A 23,692-nucleotide genomic window follows, 5' to 3' on the forward strand; every position below is an offset into this window, starting at 1 on the left:
GAATGTGTAGATTGCTCTAGGTAGCATTGACATCTTCACAATATTTGCTCTTCCAATCCATGAGCATGGAATGTTTTTCCATTTCTTTGTGTCTTCCTCAATTTCTTTCATGAGTATTTTATAGTTTTCTGAGTACAGATCTTTTGCCTCTTTGGTTAAATTTATTCCTAGGTATCTTATGGTTTTGGGTGCAGTTGTAAATGGGATCGACTCCTTAATTTCTCTTTCTTCTGTCTTGTTGTTGGTGTATAGGAATGCCACTGACTTCTGTGCATTGATTTTATATCCTGCCACTTTACTGAATTCCTGTATTGAGTTCTAGTAGTTTTGGGGTGGAGTCTTTGGAGTTTTCCACATAAAGTATCATATCATCTGCAAAGAGTGAGAGTTTGACTTCTTCTTTGCCGATTTGGTTGCCTTTTATTTCTTTTTGTTGTCTGATTGCTGTGGCTAGGACTTCCAATACTATGTTGAATAGCAGTGGTGATAGTGGACATCCCTGTCGCGTTCCTGACCTTAGGGGGAAAGCTCTCAGTTTTTCCCCATTGAGAATGATATTCGCTGTGGGTTTTTCATAGATAGCTTTTATGATATTGAGGTATGTACCCTCTATGCCTATACTCTGAAGAGTTTTGATCAAGAAAGGATGCTGTACTTTGTCAAATGCTTTTTCTGCATCTATTGAGAGGATCATATGATTCTTGTTCTTTCTTTTGTTAATGTATTGTATCACGTTGATTGATTTGCGGATGTTGAACCAACCTTGCAGCCCAGGGATAAATCCCACTTGGTCGTGGTGAATAATCCTTTTAATGTACTGTTGGATCCTATTGGCTAGTATTTTGGTGAGAATTTTTGCATCCATGTCCATCAGGGATATTGGTCTGTAATTCTCCTTTTTGATGGGGTCTTTGTCTGGTTTTGGGATCAAGGTAATGCTGGCCTCATAAAATGAGTTTGGAAGTTTTCCTTCCATTTCTATTTTTTGGAACAGTTTCAGAAGAATAGGTATTAATTCTTCTTGAAATGTTTGGTAGAATTCCCCTGGGAAGCCATCTGGCCCTGGGCTTTTGTTTTTTGGAAGATTTTTTATGACTGCTTCAATTTCCTTAGTGGTTATAGGTCTGTTCAGGTTTTCTATTTCTTCCTGGTTCAGTTTGGTAGTTGATACATCTCTAGGAATGCATCCATTTCTTCCAGGTTATCTAATTTGCTGGCATAGAGTTGCTCATAATATGTTCTTATAATTGTTTGTATTTCTTTGGTGTTGGTTGTGATCTCTCCTCTTTCATTCATGATTTTGTTGATTTGGGTCATTTCTCTTTTCCTTTTGATAAGTCTGGCCAGGGGTTTATCAATCTTGTTAATTCTTTCAAAGAACCGGCTCCTAGTTTCGTTGATCTGTTCTACTGTTCTTTTAGTTTCGATTTCATTGATTTCTGCTCTGATCTTTATTATTTCTCTTCTCCTGCTGGGTTTAGGCTTTATTTGATGTTGTTTCTCCAGCTCCTTTAGGTGTAGGGTTAGGTTGTGTACTTGAGACCTTTCTTGTTTCTTGAGAAAGGCTTGTATTGCTATATACTTTCCTCTTAGGACTGCCTTTGCTGCATCCCAAAGATTTTGAACAGTTGTGTTTTCATTTTCATTGGTTTCCATGAATTTTTTTAATTCTTCTTTAATTTCCTGGTTGACCCATTCATTCTTCAGTAGGATGCTCTTTAGCCTCCATGTATTTGAGTTCTTTCCATAAGTGCTTTTTTTCTGAATGACTATTAATCACTGTTAAAAACTGTCAAAATGTTTTCTTCAGTAATTGAGGCAAATGTTTTTGCTGCCACTGAGTTCATTTTTCCTCTCTGTTTCATTTCCCCTTTTTAGTTGTGGCAGAAATTGCCCAACAAGTTTGCCTATTGTATACAGAGTAAGTGAAGGAATAGGGAATAAAGAGAAGAAGCCTGAGAAATTGTTTTATGTTTTTGAAAACGATGTAACATAATTTAACTCTTTCAGTTTTAGTCTTGTGGGTGAGGTCCAGCCCCACACTGATTTTTATCTTCCTCTTTGTATTTTCTTTATGTCAAAGTAACACATGTATATAGTTTTGTTTCTGGGTGTTTTTAAAGATTTTATTTTTAAGTAATCTCTACACCCAGTGTGGGGCTCAAACTTATAACCCTGAGATCAGGAGTCACATGCTCCACTCACTGAGCCAGCCAGGCGCCCCAACATATGTACACATTGTTTTAAAACTTTTATAGAAGTACTAGGTTTTAATGCACCATAGTACATCCCATGTCTATCCTGCACCTGATTCCCACTCCCCAAAGACCAATGCTCTTAACTCTGTCCATGTTTCTAAATAACATGCTTGTTTTGTTATTTCTTGATTTTCCAGATTTAGATATTAACTGTTCTCTTCCTAAAATGGAAAATAAGTCATAATTAACTCTCCTTCCTGCACATCAATTCCTGTTTCCTTGGGTTCCCAGCCCCCTTTCCACACGTAGACTTTTCCCCTCCTTCCATTTTATTATCATTTTCAGCTTGAGAACTCAGCTTTTTCATTCTTAGCTCAGCTATGTAATGTATGATAATTGCACTTCCTTTCTTGTTCGTGTTTTGGTTTTTCTGTAGCACACGATTGCCCAGTTTTTTTATTCATGTACCAGTCACTAATTCAGCTCCCATACTTCAACAGAACTGAGAATTCCCTCTAAATATATTAAAATACATTGCATATCTTCTTAGTTTCATTTTCTTCTTTGGCTTCTGTCTTTGGCCATGTTGGAGGCTTAACTCAAATGTTTGGTGATCAATGTTTATTTAGAGGTAAGGCACTAAAAAGTTGATTGTAAGTTCTGTGTGTGAGCAGGACTTACTTGATTTTAACTTGCTCTACATGGTCTCTTTCTCTGGGCACTCTGCTCTCTGTAGGCCTTTTCTTTTGGACTGATCAGTTTCTCAGAGGGGGCTCTTCCAGTGTTCCTGCTGGGGGGTGTCTAGTGGAAGAAGGGGCTAGGGCTTTCACTCTTCACAGGATACAAACTTTTTTTTTCTTGTCTTCAATAGAGTTTTTGTTGCATGTTTACTCTTCTCTGATGATGTTCCATTAAAACTTTTTTTGTCTCTTACATGGTGTGACCATCATTTCAACTAAGATTTAGTGAACCTTGACACAGTAGAAAGAAGATAAAACATACAAATTTCCTGATTCTTGTGTTTAGCAAAGTACCACCAGAGAGAAAATATTAGTACTGATTTTCTCATTTTTATAGCATTTATCTTTAATAAGAAACAAAAACCAATATAATTTTTAAAAACATTTAAATTGAAGTATAGGGCGCCTGGGTGGCTCAGTTGGTTAAGCGACTGCCTTCCGCTCAGGTCATGATCCTGGAGTCCCTGGATCGAGTCCCGCATCGGGCTTCCTGCTCGGCAGGGAGTCTGCTTCTCCCTCTCCCACTCCCCGTTTGTGTTCCCTCTCTCGCTGTGTCTTTCTCTGTCAAATAAATAAATAAAATCTTTAAAAAAAAAAATAAATAAAATAAATAAATTGAAGTATAAAATGTGCACAAATTTTGAAGGTACAATTTAGGAGTTTTTATGTATGTCTCTACCTGTGTTATTACCACCCAAATCAAGTTACTGAACATTTCCCAAACATAACAGAAATGCATTTTCCTGGCCAGTACCCCACAGCCAATCAGTGAACCACTATTCTGACTTTCACTCATCATAGTGTTGTTGAGATTTACCTCTGTTATTGCATCATTGGTTGGTTCTTTTGTATTGCTCGGTGCTATTCCACTGTATGAATATGCCACAGTATATTTATCCATTGTCTTGGTGGTAGATACTTGCTTTTTTTCCCAGTTTGGGACTATGTTTGGTAAGACTGCTGTGCTCATTTTTACACTTGTACATCGGTGGACATATGCACTCATTCTCTTGAGTGTACACCTAAGGTAGAATTGCTGGGTCAAGGGCAGGTGTGTGTTTAGCTTGAAGAGACAGTAATAAAACTGAAGTTGTGTCTCACCATAAGTTCGCAGTTCCACTCCAAGGTTGTATAGGAAGACTTGTACTTTTGCACAGAGAGTACATGCTTATTAATGGTCATCCAGCGTCACTGTTGGTAATATTGAAAATGTTTAGAGCATGCAGAGTCCAACATCTGGAGACTGAGAAAGGGGAATGAAAATGGGGAAGGGTACACAGCGGGTCTTTACCTATGTCTGTAATGTTGTATTTGCTTCAACAGCATGGAAAACAAAATAAAACAAGAAGTCACCAAAAAGAACTTTGAAGCAAATAATGCAAAATATGTTAAGATTTGACAGAATTCAAGGATGGCTACATTTTTTATTATATTGCTTTCTATACTTTATGAAAAAGTATTATATTTGGTAATTAAAGTTAGCATAGGAGTTTGCATTAAAATTAAACTTTACTGACTTAATTTAAAATTAAACTTTACTGACTGCCAAAATGGTGATGGTAAGATAGGGAAGGCATTAGGTTTGTTCATATTCAGGCTCAGTTCCATAAGGACTTCAGGATATTCCAGATGACGTTTCAAATTCAGGTATTTAAATCTTTTTTTTCCCTCTAGAATTTGACTTTCTTGTTGACCTTTGTTTATTTTTATTCTTTTCCTTTCCATATGTAATAGTAAAAATGAGTAAGTAAATGTTTCTACCAAAGTTCTCTACATGGAATTATTAGCTGTGGATCTAATTGTCCATGAAAGAGATTCTGGTATCTCATTTTGGCTTGAAGTTGCATTTCCTCATACCCAGTGATGATCAGCATTTTTTCATGTACTTTTTATGTGCTTATATATTGTCTTTTGTGAAGTATCTTTCCAAATTTTACCTATTTTAAAAAATTATACTTTAAAAAGTTCATTTTAATTTTTTTTAAAGATTTTATTTACTTGAGAGAGAGAGTGCGCACAAGCGGTGTGTAGGGGCAAAGGGAGAAGCAGACTCCCCGCTGAGCAGGAAGGCGGATGCGGGACGTGGGGCTCCATCCCAGGACCCGGGGATCATGACCTGAGCCGAAGGCAGACTCTTAACCAACTGAGCCACCCAGGTGCCCCAAGTGAATTGTAGTTTTAAGAAAAATAGAATTCATGTACCCTTTACCTAATTTCCCTTAGTGACAACTGTAATTGCAAAACAGTAATACAGTATCACAACCAAGACATTGGCATTGACATAGTCAAGATAAAAGACATTTCCATCACCACAGGGATGTCCCTGTGTTGACTTTGTATAGCCATACTTTCTTTTTAAAAAACTGGGTTTTTGGGGTGCCTGGGTGGCTCAGTCGTTAAGTGTCTGCCTTTGGCTCAGGTCATGATCCCAGGGTCCTGGGATGGAGCCCCACGTCCCGCATCCGCCTTCCTGCTCAGCGGGGAGTCTGCTTCTCCCTCTCCCACTCCCCCTGCTTGTGTTCCCTCTCTCTCTGTGTCTCTGTCAAGTAAATAAATAAAATATTTTTTTAAAATTGGGTTTTTCTTTTATTACTGAGTTGTAAGGCTTCTTTATATATGCTGAATCACATGGATTTTTTTCCCAGTCTGTTAATGTAGTGCATTACTGATTAAGTTTTGAATATTGAATAAACCTTACATTCCTGGGATAAATTGCACTTAGCCATGATATATTCTCTTTTTATATATATTTGGGTTTTTTTTTTTTTTTAAAGATTTTATTTATTTATTCGACAGAGACAGGGAGAGCGGGAACACAAGCAGGGGGAGTGGGAGAGGGAGAAGCAGGCTTCCCGCTGAGCAGGGAGCCCGATGTGGGGCTCAATCCCAGGACTCTGGGATCATGATCTGAGCCGAAGGCAGCCGCTTAACGACTGAGCCACCCAGGTGCCCCATATCTGGTTAAGTTTTGAGCTTTGATAGTTTGTGTCTTTCAAGGAATTGGTACATTTCTTCTGAGGTATTGAATTTATTCCTGTAAAGTTGTCCATAATTTTTTTTTTTTTTACTTATTATTGTTTTTGTCTTATTACTGTTTTTTTCCTCTTAACCTTTTTATATCTGCACTAGCCATAGAGATGTTATTGCTCTTATTCTTAATGTTGGAATATGTATCATTTCTGTCTTATTCTACCTCTGTCTGGCAAGAGGGTTGTTCTCCCTCCCTCCCTCCCTCCCTTCCTCCCTTCCTCTTTTGAAAGGACCAACTTTTTTTTTTTTGGAAGATTTATTTATTTATTTTAGAGAGAGAGTGAACACACAAGTGGGAGGAGGGGCAGGGAGAGAGGGAGACAAACAGACCCCCTGCTGAGCAGGGAGCCTGATGCAAGGCTTGATCCCAGGACCCTGAGATCATGACCTGAGCAAAAACCAAGAGTCAGGTGCTTAACCAACTGAGTCACCCAGGCACCCCTCAAAGGACCAACTTTGGATTCCATTGACTTTTTTCTGTTTTCTTCTGTTTTATTAATTCCTACTTTTTATTTCCTTTCTTCTTACTTGAAGTTTTAACTTTTTTGTTTTTTCGAGATTTTTTTTAGGTAGAAGCTTAGATCTTTGATTTTAAATCTTTCTACTTTGTTACTGTAAGCAAAATACATGAAAATTCATAAGATTGATAAACCCCCAGAAAGATGATCAAGAAGAGAAAGAGTTACAAATGTCTATTACTGAGAATGTATAGGAGACCAGGACAGATCCTACAGATATTAAAAAATGTTCAGAGGATACTATGAGTAATTTTATGCTATAAAATTTAAGTGTTGAGTGAAATGGACAAATTTCCTTCACTCCCAGAAAAAAACTTAACCAAAGCTCACAATAGAAAAAAAATCAAAATAGTCCTGTTTCTTTTAAAGGAACTGACTTTATGTAATATAAAATCATCCTAAATGAAAATTGTTGGCCCAGCTGATTTTACCTATGAATTCTTCCGAAAACTGAAGGAAGAAATAACACCAGTCATATACAAGCTCATCTAGAGAGTAGAAAAAAGGGAAATCTTTCCAACTCATTTTATGAGGCCAGCATAATCCTGATACCAAATTTATCAAAATTTGATAAAGGAAAATTTGATAAAGGTGAATCTTGAGTTGAGAGACAACAATTTAATAAGTGGCATAAATGTAATCATAAAGCTTATAAATCTAATATCATAAAATGGAATAAAGCAAGGTAGCAAAAAGAATATATCTATGTCAATAACAATATTCCAGGAATGCAAGGGTAGTTTAATATTAGAAAATCTCTCAATGTAACTTACTAATTTAAGAGAGAAAACCCATACAATCATCTCAATAGATACCGAAAAAGGATTTGATAAAATTCAACACCAATTCATGATAAAACAGAGTTCTCAATAAAATAAGGGTAGAAAAGAAATTCCTTGTCTTAACAGAGTGTATCTACAAAAACCTATAGTTAAAAGCATTATACTCGTTTGGAGAATTTTAGAAATATTTTCTTGAAAGTCAGAACAAAGAGGATGTTCTGTATTACCACTCCTCTTCAGCATTGTATCAGAACTCTAAACAGGGTCATTTAAACTTGAAAAGAGAGGAAATCTAAATGTCCGTATTTACAGGTGTTGTGATTAACTACATAGGAAATTCAAGATACTAATACTAGAACTGTTAGGAAAGTTGAGCAAATCTTCTGAATCCGAGATCCATATACAAAACAAATACAATTTCTATACAAAACAAATACAATTTCTACACACCAGTAACAAAGCACTTCAAAAATGTGATCTAGAGAGGCACCTGGGTGGCTCAGTCAGTTAAGTGTCCAACTCTTGATTTCAGCTCAGGTTGCGATCTCAGGGTCATGAGAATGAGCCCTGCATCGGGCTCCATGCTCAGCAGAGAGTGTGCTTGAGATTCCCTCCCTCTCTGCCTCCCCCTCACCCCCGCTCTTTCTTAAAATAAATAAATAAATCTTCAAAAATGTGATCTAGAGATACTATTTATAATGGCAATAAAACTGCAGTGAACTTGGGAGTCAGTGTAACAGAGGAAGTGCAACATTTTTTTGGCAAAAATTACCTAAATGAAAGATATTAAATATGACTTAATAAATGGAGGGAGATACATGTTCACAGATAGGAAGACTCAGTGACAGAGTTGTTAATTTTGCTTTCTAATTAATCATTATGTTGAATGTAATCCTGATCAAAATCTCAAGGTTTTTGTGAGACTTGATCAACTGCAGTTGACCTTTGAGCAACATAGGTTTGAACCGTGTGGGTGTACTGATACATGGATGTTTTCAATAAATATAGTACTGTAAATGTATCTTCTCTTCCTTAGTAGGCTTATCACTAAGTAAATTTTTCAGGAGTCAAAAGTTTGACTTTTGGATGGATTTTTGGCTGTGCGGGGGGTTGGGTACCCCTAACCTCTGCATTGCTGAAGTGTCACCTGCAGTCCCTGAAATCATATGGAAGAACATTTTGCCTAGATAGTTATTGAAGAAAAGCAGTGTGGAGTTATCCTATCAGATAAGACTAGTTATAAAACATTAGTAATTGGGCGCCTGGGTGGCTCAGTTGGTTAAGCGACTGCCTTCGGCTCAGGTCATGATCCTGGAGTCCCTGGATCGAGTCCCGCATCGGGCTCCCTGCTCGGCAGGGAGTCTGCTTCTCCCTCTGACCCTCCCCCCTCTCATGTGCTCTCTCTCATTCTCTCTCTCTCAAATAAATAAATAAAATCTTTAAAAAAAAAATTAGTAATTAAGTGTGTTTCATTAACAGTGGAATAAAAAATAGATAAATACAAAAAGACTTTGGAGAGTCCAGAAATTACAAACTCACGTATGGCAACACAAATGTATGACAGAAGTAGTAGGTAAATTGTGCTGAGATTGAGAACTTGGCTTATCTAATAGGAAAAGTAAAATTAGGTGATTTTGCCTCACTTGTGTTAATAAGGCCTAGATATAAAAAGCTGAACTTTAAAATCTCCAAAGAGAAAGGATAATATTTTTATGAACTCAAGATAGGGATTTAAGCATAGCATAAAATGTATAAACCATGAATAAAAACATTAATAAATTTGACAACATTAAAATGAAAAACTTTCATGGTTAATAAAGGTGAAAACAGGGGCGCCTAGGTGGCTCAGTCGGTTAAGTGGCTGCCTTTGGCTCAGGTCATGATCCCGGGGTCCTGGGATCAAGCCCCGCATCAGGCTCCCTGCTCAGCAGAGAGCCTGCTTCTCCCTCCCCCTCTGCCTGCCACTCTGCCTACTTGTGCTCTCTCTCTATCTCTCTGTCAAATAAATAAATAAAATCTTAAAAAAAAAAAAAGGTGGAAACAAGCCATAGACAGGAAGATAGATTAGCATAATCAGAAAAACCAAAGTATTCAATAGAAAAATGGGCAAAGTAATAGAAAAACAGAATATAAAACCTGAATGACCAGCAAATATTTTTAAAGGATGTTCAACCTGATGATTTGTCAGGATCATGCTAATTAAAATAACTGAAATATTTTGTGCTCATCAGTTTGGCAGAAATTACAAGCTCTGTTAAGAATTGGTAAGGATCTAGAGAAAGAGGTCTCTCATATACTATATAAATGAGCAGAACCGCTTTTGAAGGGAATCTGGCCTTTTACATTCCTCAAATAACCTGCAGAAGTAAATACTCTACCTCCCAGCAATTCCATTTCCTGGTTGTGTCCTAAGACAAACTTTTTCAGAGATTCACAAGAGCTCATTTGAAAGAATGTTCATTGTAGCATTGTTTGTAGTGTTCAAAAATTGCGAACAGCTGATAACATAAATGAAATACTGTAGAACAGCTAGAATGAATGAAACAGAGCTGCATGTATTGATAATAATAAATCTCAAAAATCTGCATGGTAATGAAGTATCAAATTCAGGCTGCCAGAGGTTAGAGAATAGGGTGATTGAGGAGTGGCTAGGGGGCTTCAGGACGTCAGAAGCAAAATATTAACATTTGAGAAAACAGTGATAGATAGAGTGGTGTTCTTTATACCAGGCTCTTTAACTTCTGTGAAATTTCTGTGATGACAGAAATCTCCAACTGCTGTCTGAGAAGGTAGCACTTGTAATGTGGCTGGTGTGACTAAGGAATTGAATTTTAAATTTTATTAAAATTTAATTTTAAGTTAAATACCTGCTTGTGACTCATGCTACTGTGATGAACACTGCTGTTCTGTGCTTTTTAGTTAATAGTGACCCAAACCTACAGTTATTTTATAAAAAAGAGCTATTCAGTGACTTTGCAATTTTGCTTCTTCGCAAACTCTTGGAGACTTGCTTATGAAGTCATTAAGTACTGAGAAATGGGTGGCTTAAAACGGGTGTTTTACAGATGGTTTTTCTTTTTAAAATTTCTATGATTCCTGACCGAATTTAGATAATTAACGTTCAGAGTATGAAAATATGGAGAGTAAGAAGTCCCTGGTTTCTGAGTATCCTGTAGTGAGATTTTAGATAGTAAGGGTAAGAATCTACATTGTAACATTGTTTTTACTAGGGGAAAAACTGGAAATAACCCCAATTTCCATTAATAGAAGAGTGGACCCAAGAAAATGTGGCCTGTTGGTACAGTACTATTCAGTGCTTAGATGGAATGAAGTAGAGGTGATATTCAGATATTTAACTAGTATAGTACCAAAATCAGCCAGTAAGAATGGCATCAACCATGGTCCTTCATTGTGTGCTGTACGTTAATTGATGAACTCCCAGGAGGTCCTTGGGGAGTGGCTTGGGGCAACAGCTATTTATTAATTACCATAGAAGTATTCATTTTAAGAAATGATTAGTACTCTCAGAATTTGACATATGTGGTAAATACTAATTTTCGTATATGCATCAACATGGGAGGTTACAAGAACATATTGAGTGAAAAAAAATAAGACGCAAATACCTATGTGTACTAGTGTCCAAGAGCTGCCATAACTAATTACTGCAAACTGGATGGCTAAAAACAACAGAAATTAATTGTCACAGTTCTGGCGATTAGGAGTTCAAAAGCAGGGTGTCATCAGGGCCATGCTGTCTCTGAAAGACCTAGGAGAGAGGTCTTGCCTCTTAGTTTCTGGCGGCCAGTCCTTGGTGTCCTTGGCTTGCAACTTCTGTGTGTCTGTTGTGTCATGGCCTTCTCTCATGTGGGTGCCTGTTCTGTGTCTCACCTCCTCTTCTAGGGACACCAGTCATAGTGGATTTACGGTCCATAGTAACCTACTGTGACCTCATCTTGGTTATATATTTATGAAGACCCTGTTTTCAAGTAAAGTCACATTCACAGGTTTTGGATGACATGAATTTTGGGGGACACTATTCAACCCAAGACGCCATGGTATTGTTTTTATAAACTAGCAAATACACAAAGGAATCCTAGGTTTTGGAGGGAGTGTGTGTACATATAAAGCATTTGAAAGGGACTGGAGAGGTACATACTAAACTCAAGATAGTGGTTGATAGTGTACCCCCTCTTTGGGGGAATAAAATGGGATTTATAATCTTTAAAAAAATGAAATATTAACAGTTAATGTCAGTTGTGGGAGTATGGAGGTTAATTATGCTTTGCCTTTCTATGCATACTTGATTTTTTAAAGAGTTGATATTACACAGTATGTTACTGTACTCTAGCATATGAACATTTGGAAGAGATGCATTCAATAAAACCAAATCTATATGGGGGGCAAAAGTTCAGGAAAAGACCTAGAACAAGTAATTCTCATATCCTTTTTGAGAAGGAAGACATTTTCAGATCCTTAAGGGGTTTCCTTCTACATATTATTTGAGTTAGTTGACCATGAAATTGTATAATCAGGATACCAGTCTATGACTAATAAACTGTATGTCTGAATATTAAATACAAGATATGGGGAATTGTTTTTGTAAGAGCCAGTTAAATAGGTTCTGAATAGGTCAGTGGCTACAGCTAAGTTACCAAGAAAAATTTTCTGTATGTTGCCCATTATGCATTGATATCCCATGGGAAGCTGTGAGAGCTTTATAACTAGTTATTTATAATTTTTCTTAAACACAACCAGAATTTCTAAACAATGACACATTTTTCACAGGAAGAAAAGAAAGTTTTATGTAAAGACTAAATTGGATTTCTAATTTTTGTAGTAACAATGTAAGTTTACTATGTGGATACCATTTAAATATTTGTTGAATGTTAAATGAATAAGACTACTTTAATTCAAAACATTTCTTCCATCCAGGTATATAATTGACACACACAAGCAGATGTTAAGAACTAATGATCTCTGTTTCAAATAAGGATGGCTTATGATAATTTTTTTCTAAATAAAGGAGCTGAGAGAGGAGAAACTGAACTATACTCAAATGTGTGACCTTTTAAAAAGACAGAGACTTCTCTCACTAGTAAAGTGCCTAATGAGTATCCTGTGTTAGATTTACTTGGAGACTTAAGAGCATTGGTTCTAAAACTTTTTGGTCTTTACACTTAAAAATAATTGAGGACACCAAATAGTTTTTTTCCTGTGGGTTTTAGTTCTGTAATTCGAAATTAAAATTGAGATATTTAAAAAATAATCAGGTCATTTAGAAATAATAGTTATTACAATAAACCCAATACATGTTAGCATCAATAATATATTTTTATAAAAAATAACTTTTTTGCCAAACAAAAATTTAGCAAGAAGAATGGCATTTACATTTTTGCAAATCTCTTTAATGAATTGCCTTAACAGAAGACTGATAGATTCTCATGTCTGCTTCTGTATTAAAATTGTTACACTATCAGCTATGTTATGTAGCACCTGAAAAAACTCAACTATATACTCATGAGAGAATGAGAGTGGAAACTAATGTTTTGGTATTATCATGGAAAATAGTTTTGGCCTTGAGAATTCTCCGCAAGTGTCTGTGGGACCCCTACAGGGTCCCAGGACCACATTTTGAGAACTGGTGCCTTAGAGAGTAAGTCAGCGGGACTGATCACTTCACTTCTTTATAAAGGTTCAACTGGCAAAACTCATTATTTTGAATATTTTCAGCTGTTATATGTTTTACACGTAGGTTATCTCTTCTACTTGATGACAGCCATCCTTAGTCATGAATACAGGGGAATGCTTATACGTTTACATTTTTTACCTCACAAACAATATTCAGCTACCATGTAGTGGGCATTTGCAGTATGCCAGCCTCTGGCATGAGCGGAGACTGCAGAACAGGTCAGGGTTGGGTTATTTGTAATGGGGGGGTACTAGGTGACATGGGACTCTTGCCAGAGAGTGGAACTGAGTGAAAACTATCGTGGGGGCACTCCTGTGCACTTGCATCTTTACTTTTTTTATTCTTCTGGTCTGTTTCCATACCCCCTTTCTCATTCCTCATATTATTTGGACTTTTTTGGTGGGCAGATTTACCAGAGAAATGTCTATTTTAATGATTTTTTAGAAGAACTGAGGTACAACCATATTATTTAGATTTAATTTTATTTTTCTGATTTCATGGACTATGATTGTGTTTTGTTGTTGCTTTTGGGTTTTGTTTGGTCGTCCTTATTCTCCTTCTCTTGAACTCCTTGATCTGTCATTTACTGTTGTTGTCGCAGTGGAGAGGATGGGCAGCTAAGTACTTACATGTGTGGTGGTTTGTTTTTCCCCCAGAAGTGGTGCATGAGCAGTTCATGTTGATTCTTGGCATACTTCCAAGTCTTTGTTTGAATACTTGTGTGGTAGTTTTTCTAGGTATAGAATTCTAGAATCATAATCCATTCCTCAGAAATGTATGGACATTGTTCTTTTGTTATGCAGATGTGTAGTGTTTGGGATGAGAAATCTAATGTTAGTTTGCTTGTCTCTCTTCTGGTGATAACCTGTTTCTTCTATCTGGGAGTCAATAAGATTTTATTGTATACTGTAAATTCAGAAGTCTTACCAGAATAAATTTTACTTTTTTTCATTATTTCTCCTCAGAATGTTGAAAGTTTTTCTTCTCCTCAACAAAACTTTCTCCTATTACTAATTTTTCTGTTTTCCTTCTAGTCTGTACTTTCTGGAACTTTTATCAAGTAGACATTAGGTCTCTGCTTTTCTCTCATACTTTGTCCTTTTGCCTATTTATTGCTATTGTCTGAGAGAACTTTTCAATTTAGTTTTTCAAATCACAAATCTGCACTGTCCAGTTTTTGTCTCTCTCTGATGTCCATGTTACATATCTACTGTGGAACTGTATGTACTAGCTTAAGCTAGAAAACAGATCTTGCTTACTGCGGCCTGGAGATGAGCACCAGAGCTCCCTGCTGTCAGTAGCCAGAACAGAATGTGGTGTGGATCTTCTGGATCTTGACTTATTTGTGTTCTTATCTTTTCCTGAACACAAGTATGAAGGTTTTCTGTGGTTCTTGGGACAGCTCTACTTTTCAAGAGACTCCTCAGTTTTCCTATTTTCACTTTTTCCTATTTTTTTGTCTTGCCTTTGTGCCGTCCGTCTTTCAAATATATCTCCTTTTTGTGTACTAATGTTTTCCAGATCTCTTTTCTTTTCTAGTTAAGAAGGAAGGAGGAAAAAGAAGTGAACACCTTAGCACCTGTTTTGCTATCTTCAAAGTCTCACAATTCACTTTTATGCTGTTTAACTCACCTTCAGAGCAAAGCCATGGCTTATCAGAGATTGAAGACATGGATAATCCTTTTTTCCCTAAAGCAGTCATATTTACTTAAATTTTTCTTCCCCATTACAGATATTAAAAAATATTACTTGGTATTCAGAGCGGGTTTTAACTGAAATTTCACTGGGGAGTCTTCTGATACTGGTTGTAATAAGAACCATTCAGTACAACATGACGAGGACAAGAGTAAGTATTCCATAGCTGTTTTTTTTTTTATCTTTATGCATATAGTACAATCAATCCTGTAGTTTAAAGCAATCTCCATATTTAGAGTATTAACATGTTCATGTAATACGGTAAAAGAAAATATATCAGATGTGCATATAGTCACTGAAATACGTGATCCTAGAGTAATGTGTATAGTGTCTGTTTCTTAATATTTAATAGATTGTGTGGATTAAAGATATTTTACATGAAACAAAATGGGCAGTGGGGCATATTTAGATAAAAGATGTCTGTCTTTGCTAGATCAGTAAAACTGATTTGCCTGCTAAAAGCAGCAACAACGAAGTGTGTGAAGATATGAGCACAAGGAAATACGAATTCAAATGGAAAAGAAAAGTAGAACGAATACTTTAAAGAGTAAAAGGAAAATTTTAGCTGGATTGTATTTGCAGTATCTGGGAGCAAATTTCAATTCCGCTCAATAGAGAAGCAATATACAGAATTCATAGCTCAGAGAAGTGGTCAAGTTTACTACACTGTTTTCAGTTATTTCCCTCAGGGGGCTAATGTGGATACATGTGCACAATCTTTTAGCTTTTATCTGAAGCTCTAGGAGTCAGACATGCTTAAGAATGGAGAATTTGTTGATTTTGGAAAGATGATTGTGGTATACATGCTACAGTCTATGGAACCGTGAGGTTCTGGAGCAGCACACTGTAATTTAACATTAATATTTCTGCAGTGAAATACTTCCGATATCCACCAGGATAGGGCTAATGAAGACCACAAATAGCAGCATAATCTTTTGCACCAGATGTAACTTCCAAATATGTGGCAAAAAAACAGAATTTTCAGGATTTTCGAATTAGAGAAAAGGGATCGTGGACCTGAACTTTCTAAAAATCAGTGACAGTTGAGCTTACATTTGCTTCCAGTTAACCTTGCTTCATATGTAGAGAAGACTCGGTCTGTTTTCACCCTTCTGTTACCTTACAGGACAAGTACCTTCACACCAACTGTCTGGCTGCTTTAGCAAACATGTCGGCACAGTTCCGTTCTCTCCATCAGTATGCTGCCCAGAGGATCATCAGGTAAATAGGAGCTTTAAGAGAAATACCACATTTTGCCTTTTGGCTGCCCCAGTGGCATGGGTACTGTGGTGGTCCCTTTTTAATGTTATGCACAAAGAATATCAAATTTTCCTGCTTAATATTTATCACCTTCTTATTTAGTTAAAAATACCTTGTCCTGCTTTGTTTTCTAATCCAACTTCTTGATCAAAGTTAATTGGATTTACTTTTCCGTCTTTTCATAAAATCTAATTTTAGGCTTGTGTCTTAGCGTTTTACAGAGGAGCAGGTATATTTCTTAGTAACGCAAACTAAATCTTCACGTATTTGCAGAGCATCACATTACACTTTTAGGAGAGGGTAGCTCTGTTTGTTTTAGAGACTTCTTTTCATAGCAGTTTACTATTAATTACTTTCCTATTACTGTCATAACAAATTACTACAAATTAGTGTCTTAAAACAACCCAAATTTATTATACAGTCTGTAGATTAAAAGTTCCACAGAGACTACAATCCAGGTGCCATAGGGCTGCCTTCCTTCCTGGAGGCTCTAGAGGAGAACCTTTTCCTTGCCTTTTCCAGCTGCTGCTAGAAGCTTCAGCCTTCCTTGGCTCGCAGCCCCTTCCTCTGCTGGCAGAGCCAGCAGCAGTGAGCTGTTGAGTCCTCCTCACATCTCATCCCTCTGACCTCCTCATCTGGTTCCCTCTTCCACGTTGAGGATCCTTGTGATTGCCTTGGCCCTCTCCGGGTAACCCAGGCTCGTCTCCCCATCTCAGGGTCCATGGCTGAATCAAACCGCAGGGTCCCTTTTGCAATATAAAGCAACACATCCACAGGTTTGGGGGGTTGGGAGGTGGATATTTTGGGGGTAACCATTACTCTGCCTGCCACAACATCACCAGAAGCTCATTCCTTTCCCTTCTCCACCCTTTGCCAAAGATATGCTCTTTAAGGGTAGGAAACCTATTAACAAATGATGAAGGAATATCGTTTGCAGGGGGGTTTTTTTGTTCTTGTTTTTTTTTAACACGTGTGGGTACTTTTTGGTCTTTAGGTAGATTGTCGTAGTGGCTCTCAAGTAGAACATTTATAAGTCAGTGAAGTCAGATTGTTTCTTTTGGGTCTTGTTTTTGGAGCACTGCAGTTCTGATGATTAGGTCTTCTGTTGCAGTCATTGGAGCTGATCGCAAGTCCACGTCACTTTTAAACTCTTGATCACACTTTCCATCCATTGGTTAGAGATGCTTATTGACCTGGCCTCATCTTTAACAGTTACTCAGCATTAACTTATGTTCTTGGTCTCTATATTTATCCTCAGAATTTAGCAGAGGCTATTTCCAGCGAATCACTGTTTTATTTAGGTCTGGTATTAATACTATACTGGATTACTTTTTGGGTTTGTACTCGAGTGATTGTCTATTTGACTAACTTTGTACCAACACTAACGTGATGACTTAAAGCACACATAGTATCTCCTCATAACTCCCGATTCTTCCCGGTGTTCTGAAGAGTCTTTATTTTCTAAATATTAATTTTTGTTACTATGCTGTAGTTCAGAGATTTAATGAGAGAGATTTAATGATACTGTGCTATTTTGCAGTCTATTTTTGTGTGTATGTGAAGCTTCATAACGGCTTGATGAAGGTTTCAGTACAGGATTCATTTTCCTCAATGGATACACCAACATTTGGCCTGTTCAGTATGAAATTGGCAAATTACTGGTTTACAATTTAAGTTCTGATAACATGTGTCAAGCAAGATTAAATAAAAATTTTCTAAGTATAAGAGTTGAAAAGCAAAGCACGGTGCCCAATTTTCTATCTGTGATGAGTAAAGCAGAAAACCAATTGTATTTGGACAAATAAACAGAATTTAGAGTTGTGATTAGGAATATTTAGGTCAGGTTTATCATCAATAAGGAATACCGCTTTACTTGATGTTAATGGAGTTTTATTTAGCATTGTATTAGTGAGGAACTGCTGTGTTACACACTGCAAGGTATATCCAGATTAGTTGTAAAAATTCCTACCCTCAAGTAGCTTCTACTTCAGTAGCTGAGATAAGACAAGAACATACATGTATACAGCAGAATGTAGTAAGTACTAGAGTGAGAGAAAAACTCCTCAGGTGAGGGTGAGTGTTGGTTCAGAGAACGGTGAGATCACCTCTTCCTGAGAAATCAGGCAAAGTGAGTAGAGAGAGATGACTCTCAAGATTGGCCTGATGAGGAAAAGCACCAACCACAACAAAACAGAACGGGAGGGAGTGTGATAAAGGGCATTCTATTTAGAAAATAACCAGTCCCATTCAACTGGCATGTTGTGGACCTGTATAGGGATTAGAGGAGAAAGCTTGGAAGGAAAGCTGGGGCCACCTTGTGGAAGGTGCTTAACTATTAGATGCACAGTTTAGAATAATGGAAGGAGTTGAGAGAAAAGAAGGTCTGATCTTCAGTAACAGAAAGGAAACTGTGTATGAATGAGTTGTAAATGGATTTTAAAAGAAATAGTTGAAAGTTTCAAGTTTCTGGCTTCATCAGTCTCAGCAGATGATGTTAGTATGCTTCGTTTGTCACCCGGAGGGCCGGGCAGTTCTGACAAGCTTCTGAGTGCTGCCAGCGCTCCTGGTTCAGGGGCCGCATCTGAGCAGCCCGTGTGGACCGGACATCTTCACCGTCCAAGAGAGGAGAGAGCCCCTGTTAGAAACGTGAGTGTCAGCCCAGCTTTAGACCTGCTGAATCAGAGTCTTCATCTTAACAAGATCCTCAGATGATTTGTATGCACGCTAAAGGTTGGAAAACACTTTGAGTTCAGACCTGGAAATCAAGATTTATCCCTGTAGAAAACACTTGCTTTGAATTGGAAATGGGGGCCGATTTTTTTTTTTTCTAATCTTGAGGAAACTCATTTTCTACTAAATGTTTGTGTTTAGGGTATAGGATTGTAAAGTATGATAAGGAATGCCTAACAAAAACTGTTTCGATACACAGATTATTATAGCAGTACAGCTCAAGATTCACCAGATGCTCCAGTAAGTCCTTCAAGTGAGAAGTAATCAGTTTCATATACACATTTTCTAAATCCTGCTTTAGGAAGAGACCGCACAGTTCTGTATCTGTCAGTTGCAAAACCGAGAAGAGCCAGTATTTCCTGTGATCTTCAACAAAATGCAAACTAGAGTAACATGTTACATTGCTGTGAAGTAGGGTGTGAATAAAGCTTCTACAAGCCGCCTTAGCTGGACATAAGTGTAAGGAATGATTTCATATGGTGTCTTTGCTATTGTTTCATATTCAATGACCATGTATCTTCTATAAACTCTTGGTATTCTAGAAAAATCTCATAAGCATGTATGATTTGAGTTTTGTTCAACTATAAAGTCTTTTGAATATCTATAAGTATGGATATTTGATATCATTATTTGGGATTATACTTAATTAAAAATATTTGTAAAGAGTATATGCAAGGGATTGTGAGGGGTTACAAAGACATCATTACTTACTTCCTGCCCTTAGTACTTTCTCTGCTGCCCCTCCCATCTCCCCGACTGGCTCTTTCCTCCCGATTCGCCTTCTCCTTTGGCTTAACACATAACTTTCCTTCAGGATTTCATGCTACGTTGGTTTTTTCCTTCTCTCTTTGCTCATTTTCCCTAGGAGTTCACATATATGCCTGTGACTTCACCTACCATGCACTTGTGTACAGAAAACCATTCAAATTTACATTCACAGTCCTGATGTCCCCCTTTTTCCTGAGGCAGGCAGTACAGTTTGATGGTTAAGAGCACAGACTCTGAGTTGGGGAATCCCACCTCCAAAACTTACCAACCGTGGAACCTTGGAGAAGTTACTTAACTTCTCTATGTAGCTGCGTCCCCGTGGTAAGATGAGGGGACAGTAGTTGTTCTCTCAGTGGATGTGGTGAGGGTTAAGTGAGTTAATATTTGTAAAGGGCCTGGCACATAATGTGCACTCTATGTACGTGTTGACTGGCTGAACACTAACTCTACTAACTTCACTACCTGGATAGCCCACACTTACCTCAAACTGTGATTAAGTATAAAACAACTCATTTTCAAACCTGCTCTTCCTGGGGCGCCTGGGTGGCTCAGATGGTTAAGCGTCTGTCTTCAGCTCAGGTCATGATCCCGGGGTCCTGGGATCGAGCCCCGCATCGGGCTCCCTGTTCCGCGGGAAGCCTGCTTCTCCCTGTCCCACTCCTCCTGCTTGTGTTCCCTCTCTCGCTGTGTCTCTCTCGTCAAATAAATTAAAATCTTTAAAACAAAAACAAAAACCTGCTCTTCCTTCTAAATTCCCTGTCCTGGGGCGCCTGGGTGGCTCAGTCGTTAAGCGTCTGCCTTCGGCTCGGGTCATGATCCCAGGGTCCTGGGATCGAGTCCCACATCGGGCTCCCTGCTCAGCGGGAAGCCTACTTCTCCCTCTCCCACTCCCCCTGCTTGTGTTCCCTCTCTCACTGCGTCTGTCTCTGTCAAATAAATAAATAAAATCTTTAAAAATAAATAAATAAATAAATTCCCTGTCCTGGTTAATAGTGGAATAGCCCTCACCCAGCCACCTAAATTACCAAGCCAGAACTCTACCAGTAATTCACCATCATTTCTCCCTTTCCTTTAAATGCTATATCCAGTTGTGCCCTCGAAAAGTTTTGTCTAACTCTGCCGTTGAAACTCGCATTCGTTCATGCTCCGTGTTCTGTCTCCACTACTCTTGCCTTGGTTTGCATGTCCACCATCTTCACCCATGCTGTAGCAGTAGCCGGCCTGATCCCTTGCCTCCTTACTTGTCCTGCCACGGTAGGCCTCGGCACTGCTGCTTCCATTTCATACCTGGTAATGTTACTCTGTGCTTCCCTTTGTCACAGGTTACAGTTCAACCTCCTTAGAGCAGCGGCTCTCAGTGTGGGGAATTTTGTCCCTAGGGGACATTTGGCAATGTCTGGAATAAGGTTTTGTCTTTTCGTTGTTTTGTGGGGTTTTTTGGTTGGTTTGGTTGGGGTTTTGGGGGGGTTGCTGCAACTGGGGAAGAGGTTGCTGCTGACATCTAGTGGGTAGAGGCCAGGGATATCCTATAATACACAGAATAACAAAGAGTTACCCGCCCAGAATGTCAGTAGTGCCAAGGCTGAGGAAGCCTGCCTTACGATAAATAATCGGGGTCCTGCCATTTGCACTTAGTCTTCCATTACTACTTGTAATATATTGGCAGGTACCTGCTGTGCTGACCTCATTGAACCATTGCAGTTCCCTGCTCTTTCACAGCTACACTTCTGTGTCAGAATAAAATGTAGTCTGGACCTGGAAAAAAAGTGAGGCACGTCCTGGTATCCCCTCTTCCTTCTATAGAGCTTTCTCCACCAGCTTCCTGCCCCTCTGTTAACGTTTTACCTTAAACCTGTAATGGCCAACCTCCCACCATGCCATACGCCGCGGCCCCCACCCCCCCATAGCTCCTGGGCCTTTTCACTTTAGACCTAGCTGCTGCTAACACCATTGCTTTGTGTTTCCCTGTTCAGATTACAAAGAGGAAGAACCCGACTGGCCCTGTTTATTGCTTCATAGAAGTCCTGGGTCACAGTCAGTTTCCAGGCCAAGGGCAGGGGCAAGGGGCCAGGAAAGGAGAAAGTTAGCTGTTGGAAAATGTGGCTTCTCCCAGAGGTGGGTGTAGGAGAGAGAGAACTTGAATGTCTTGACCTGACCAGTATAGATACTTGTGACACATGGGCCTAGCCTGAAGTTGCAAGTCTTGTTGCTTAAGCAGAGTAGTAATTACTGGAAAGAAAAGATTTGTGCTATACTTCTTTGCATTCCTTTACAGAGGTCAGCTCTTAATAAGCACACCGTAGACTTTTAATAAGTACTTAGTGACTGATTCTTAGAAGGTGGGCTGGCACCTGAGTTTTGTTTTTTTTTTTTAAGATTTTATTTATTTGACAGAGAGCAGCAGAGGGGAGAGGCAGAGGGAGAGGGAGAAGCAGACTCCCCGCCGAGCAGGGAACCCGATGTGGGGCTCGATCCCAGGACCTTGAGATCATGACCTGAGCCGAAGGTAGACGCTTAACCAACTGAGCCACCCAGGCGCCCCTGGCATCTGAGATTTTAAGCTTAGTTCTGGCAGCCATCATTCTGAGACTTTTTGTAAGTCGGTTGGTCTCCGGCTGCATTTTGCACATACCTGCTGCTGCTTGGAGCTAGGGAAGTTGATGATTATACAGAGTGTCGAAAGTGTTCTGTTCTTTCAAACCTCTTGACAATAAAATAATACAAAACATAGGTTAGATTTTTAATTATGACTTTTTTTTTAATAGTAGTACAAATGGAGGGTTTGTTGTTTTGGTAAAATCTGATCATGTAATTTGAGAATTTAAAAATTCTTCAATCCACGATTTATGCTTTCACCTTTTTTTTTTTTTTTTTTTTTTTTTACCATTTACAGCCACCAGTAATGAACATAGACTCTTGCAAATTCTCCTCCTGTCTTACCAACCCCAAGTTGTCAGTTTGTGTAAGCTTTCTTGTTCTGCTCTGCATATGTAACAATAGGCATTATCATCACCCAGCATTCTTTTGAAGACCGCAAAAAGCCAGATAGGTTATTTAACTCTATTTTGGACAAATAAAGATCTTTCAGAATGGCTCATGGAATCAAAGAAAAAGAGACAATTTGCTTTTAGTAATACTTTCTCGTATTACCTTACCATGTCAGGCTTCCTCACTACTTTCCCCAGTGAATTAAGTTGTCATGGATTGATTTTTTTTTTTTTTCTGAACCAAACAGTACATTGAACTGAAAACATACAAGAGAATATTAAAAAGCAAACGGTCTGTTTGTTATTAGGATTAATTTATATTACACAACATAAAATACTCAAATATATAATACAGTAGCCTCTCTGGTTATTTCTCTTGGTTATGATATTTCAGGAGTACTGTCTTACTTTTAAAATAAGGTCCATTTAATGATAAATTCATACCTATCACCTTCAGTATCTCACCACTTGTTTCTTTTTTGTTATATTTAAGACTAGGAAAAGACTGGAGGCTTACATAGTTTAGGATATTGGTGCTACACAACTGGTGAATGTTCCAGATTAAAAACCCATGTTCCTTCCACAGCACTGGCAAAGCAAGACCCACAAAGCGTCGTCTCTGAGGGTAATTCAACTACCGTGGGATCACGTATCCAAGCTGCTGAGGGTTTTCTTAAATAGATGGTTCTCTGCCATCCAAGGTGACCAAGCCCTTGTTGATCATTCCATTTGCCACTTTCACCCCTCATCTCAACTTCCTTCCAATAATATAGCTAAATACATAGAGTTACAGTTGCAAAGACTGTGGAAAGTCTTTTTTTTTTTTTTTTTTTCCTTTCCTTCTTCAGCTTGCTAGTTGAGAAAGGTATGGATGTGTTGAGGTCCTGCAGAACATGGCCTGCGGATATCATCCTGGGAGGTGAATGTGGAAAAGAAGACAAGAACTGTGTCTTTCCACCTGTAACTGTAGTATTTTTCTTCCACCTAATCCTTGACATTAGAATTTATTTTTAATTCAGTAAGTACTTATCAAGCTTTTGCTCTGTGCCTACCACTGCTGAAGTTCTCTTTGAGGTATCCTACATTTTAATTTCAGACTAATGTCTAGAAATTGTTATACTCATGTTGGTTTTATTTTTCAAATCTTTAGCTCAGTGATATCATTATCTGATACCATTGTAGTCAGGAAATTATTTCTTTAGGGAAGGAATTATATGATATTAAGGGTTATAACAAGTAGTTCAGTTCTGTTCCGAAATCCTGGTGAGTTCTGTTTTCCATCTCTAAAATTAGCG

At 38.2% G+C, this 23,692-nt stretch overlaps 1 protein-coding gene across 1 annotated transcript in view; it reads left to right on the forward strand.

The window, feature by feature from the left end:
- Positions 1–23,692, forward strand: part of DYM (dymeclin) — a 342,707-nt gene that overhangs the window by 136,124 nt on the left and 182,891 nt on the right. The window contains 2 exon segments of the mRNA XM_021686111.1: positions 14,690–14,803; positions 15,779–15,873. Of these exon segments, the coding sequence (XP_021541786.1) occupies positions 14,690–14,803; positions 15,779–15,873 (209 nt within the window).

The sequence above is a fragment of the Neomonachus schauinslandi genome, chromosome 14 (genome assembly GCF_002201575.2).
Source record: "Neomonachus schauinslandi chromosome 14, ASM220157v2, whole genome shotgun sequence".
NCBI lineage: Eukaryota > Metazoa > Chordata > Mammalia > Carnivora > Phocidae > Neomonachus > Neomonachus schauinslandi.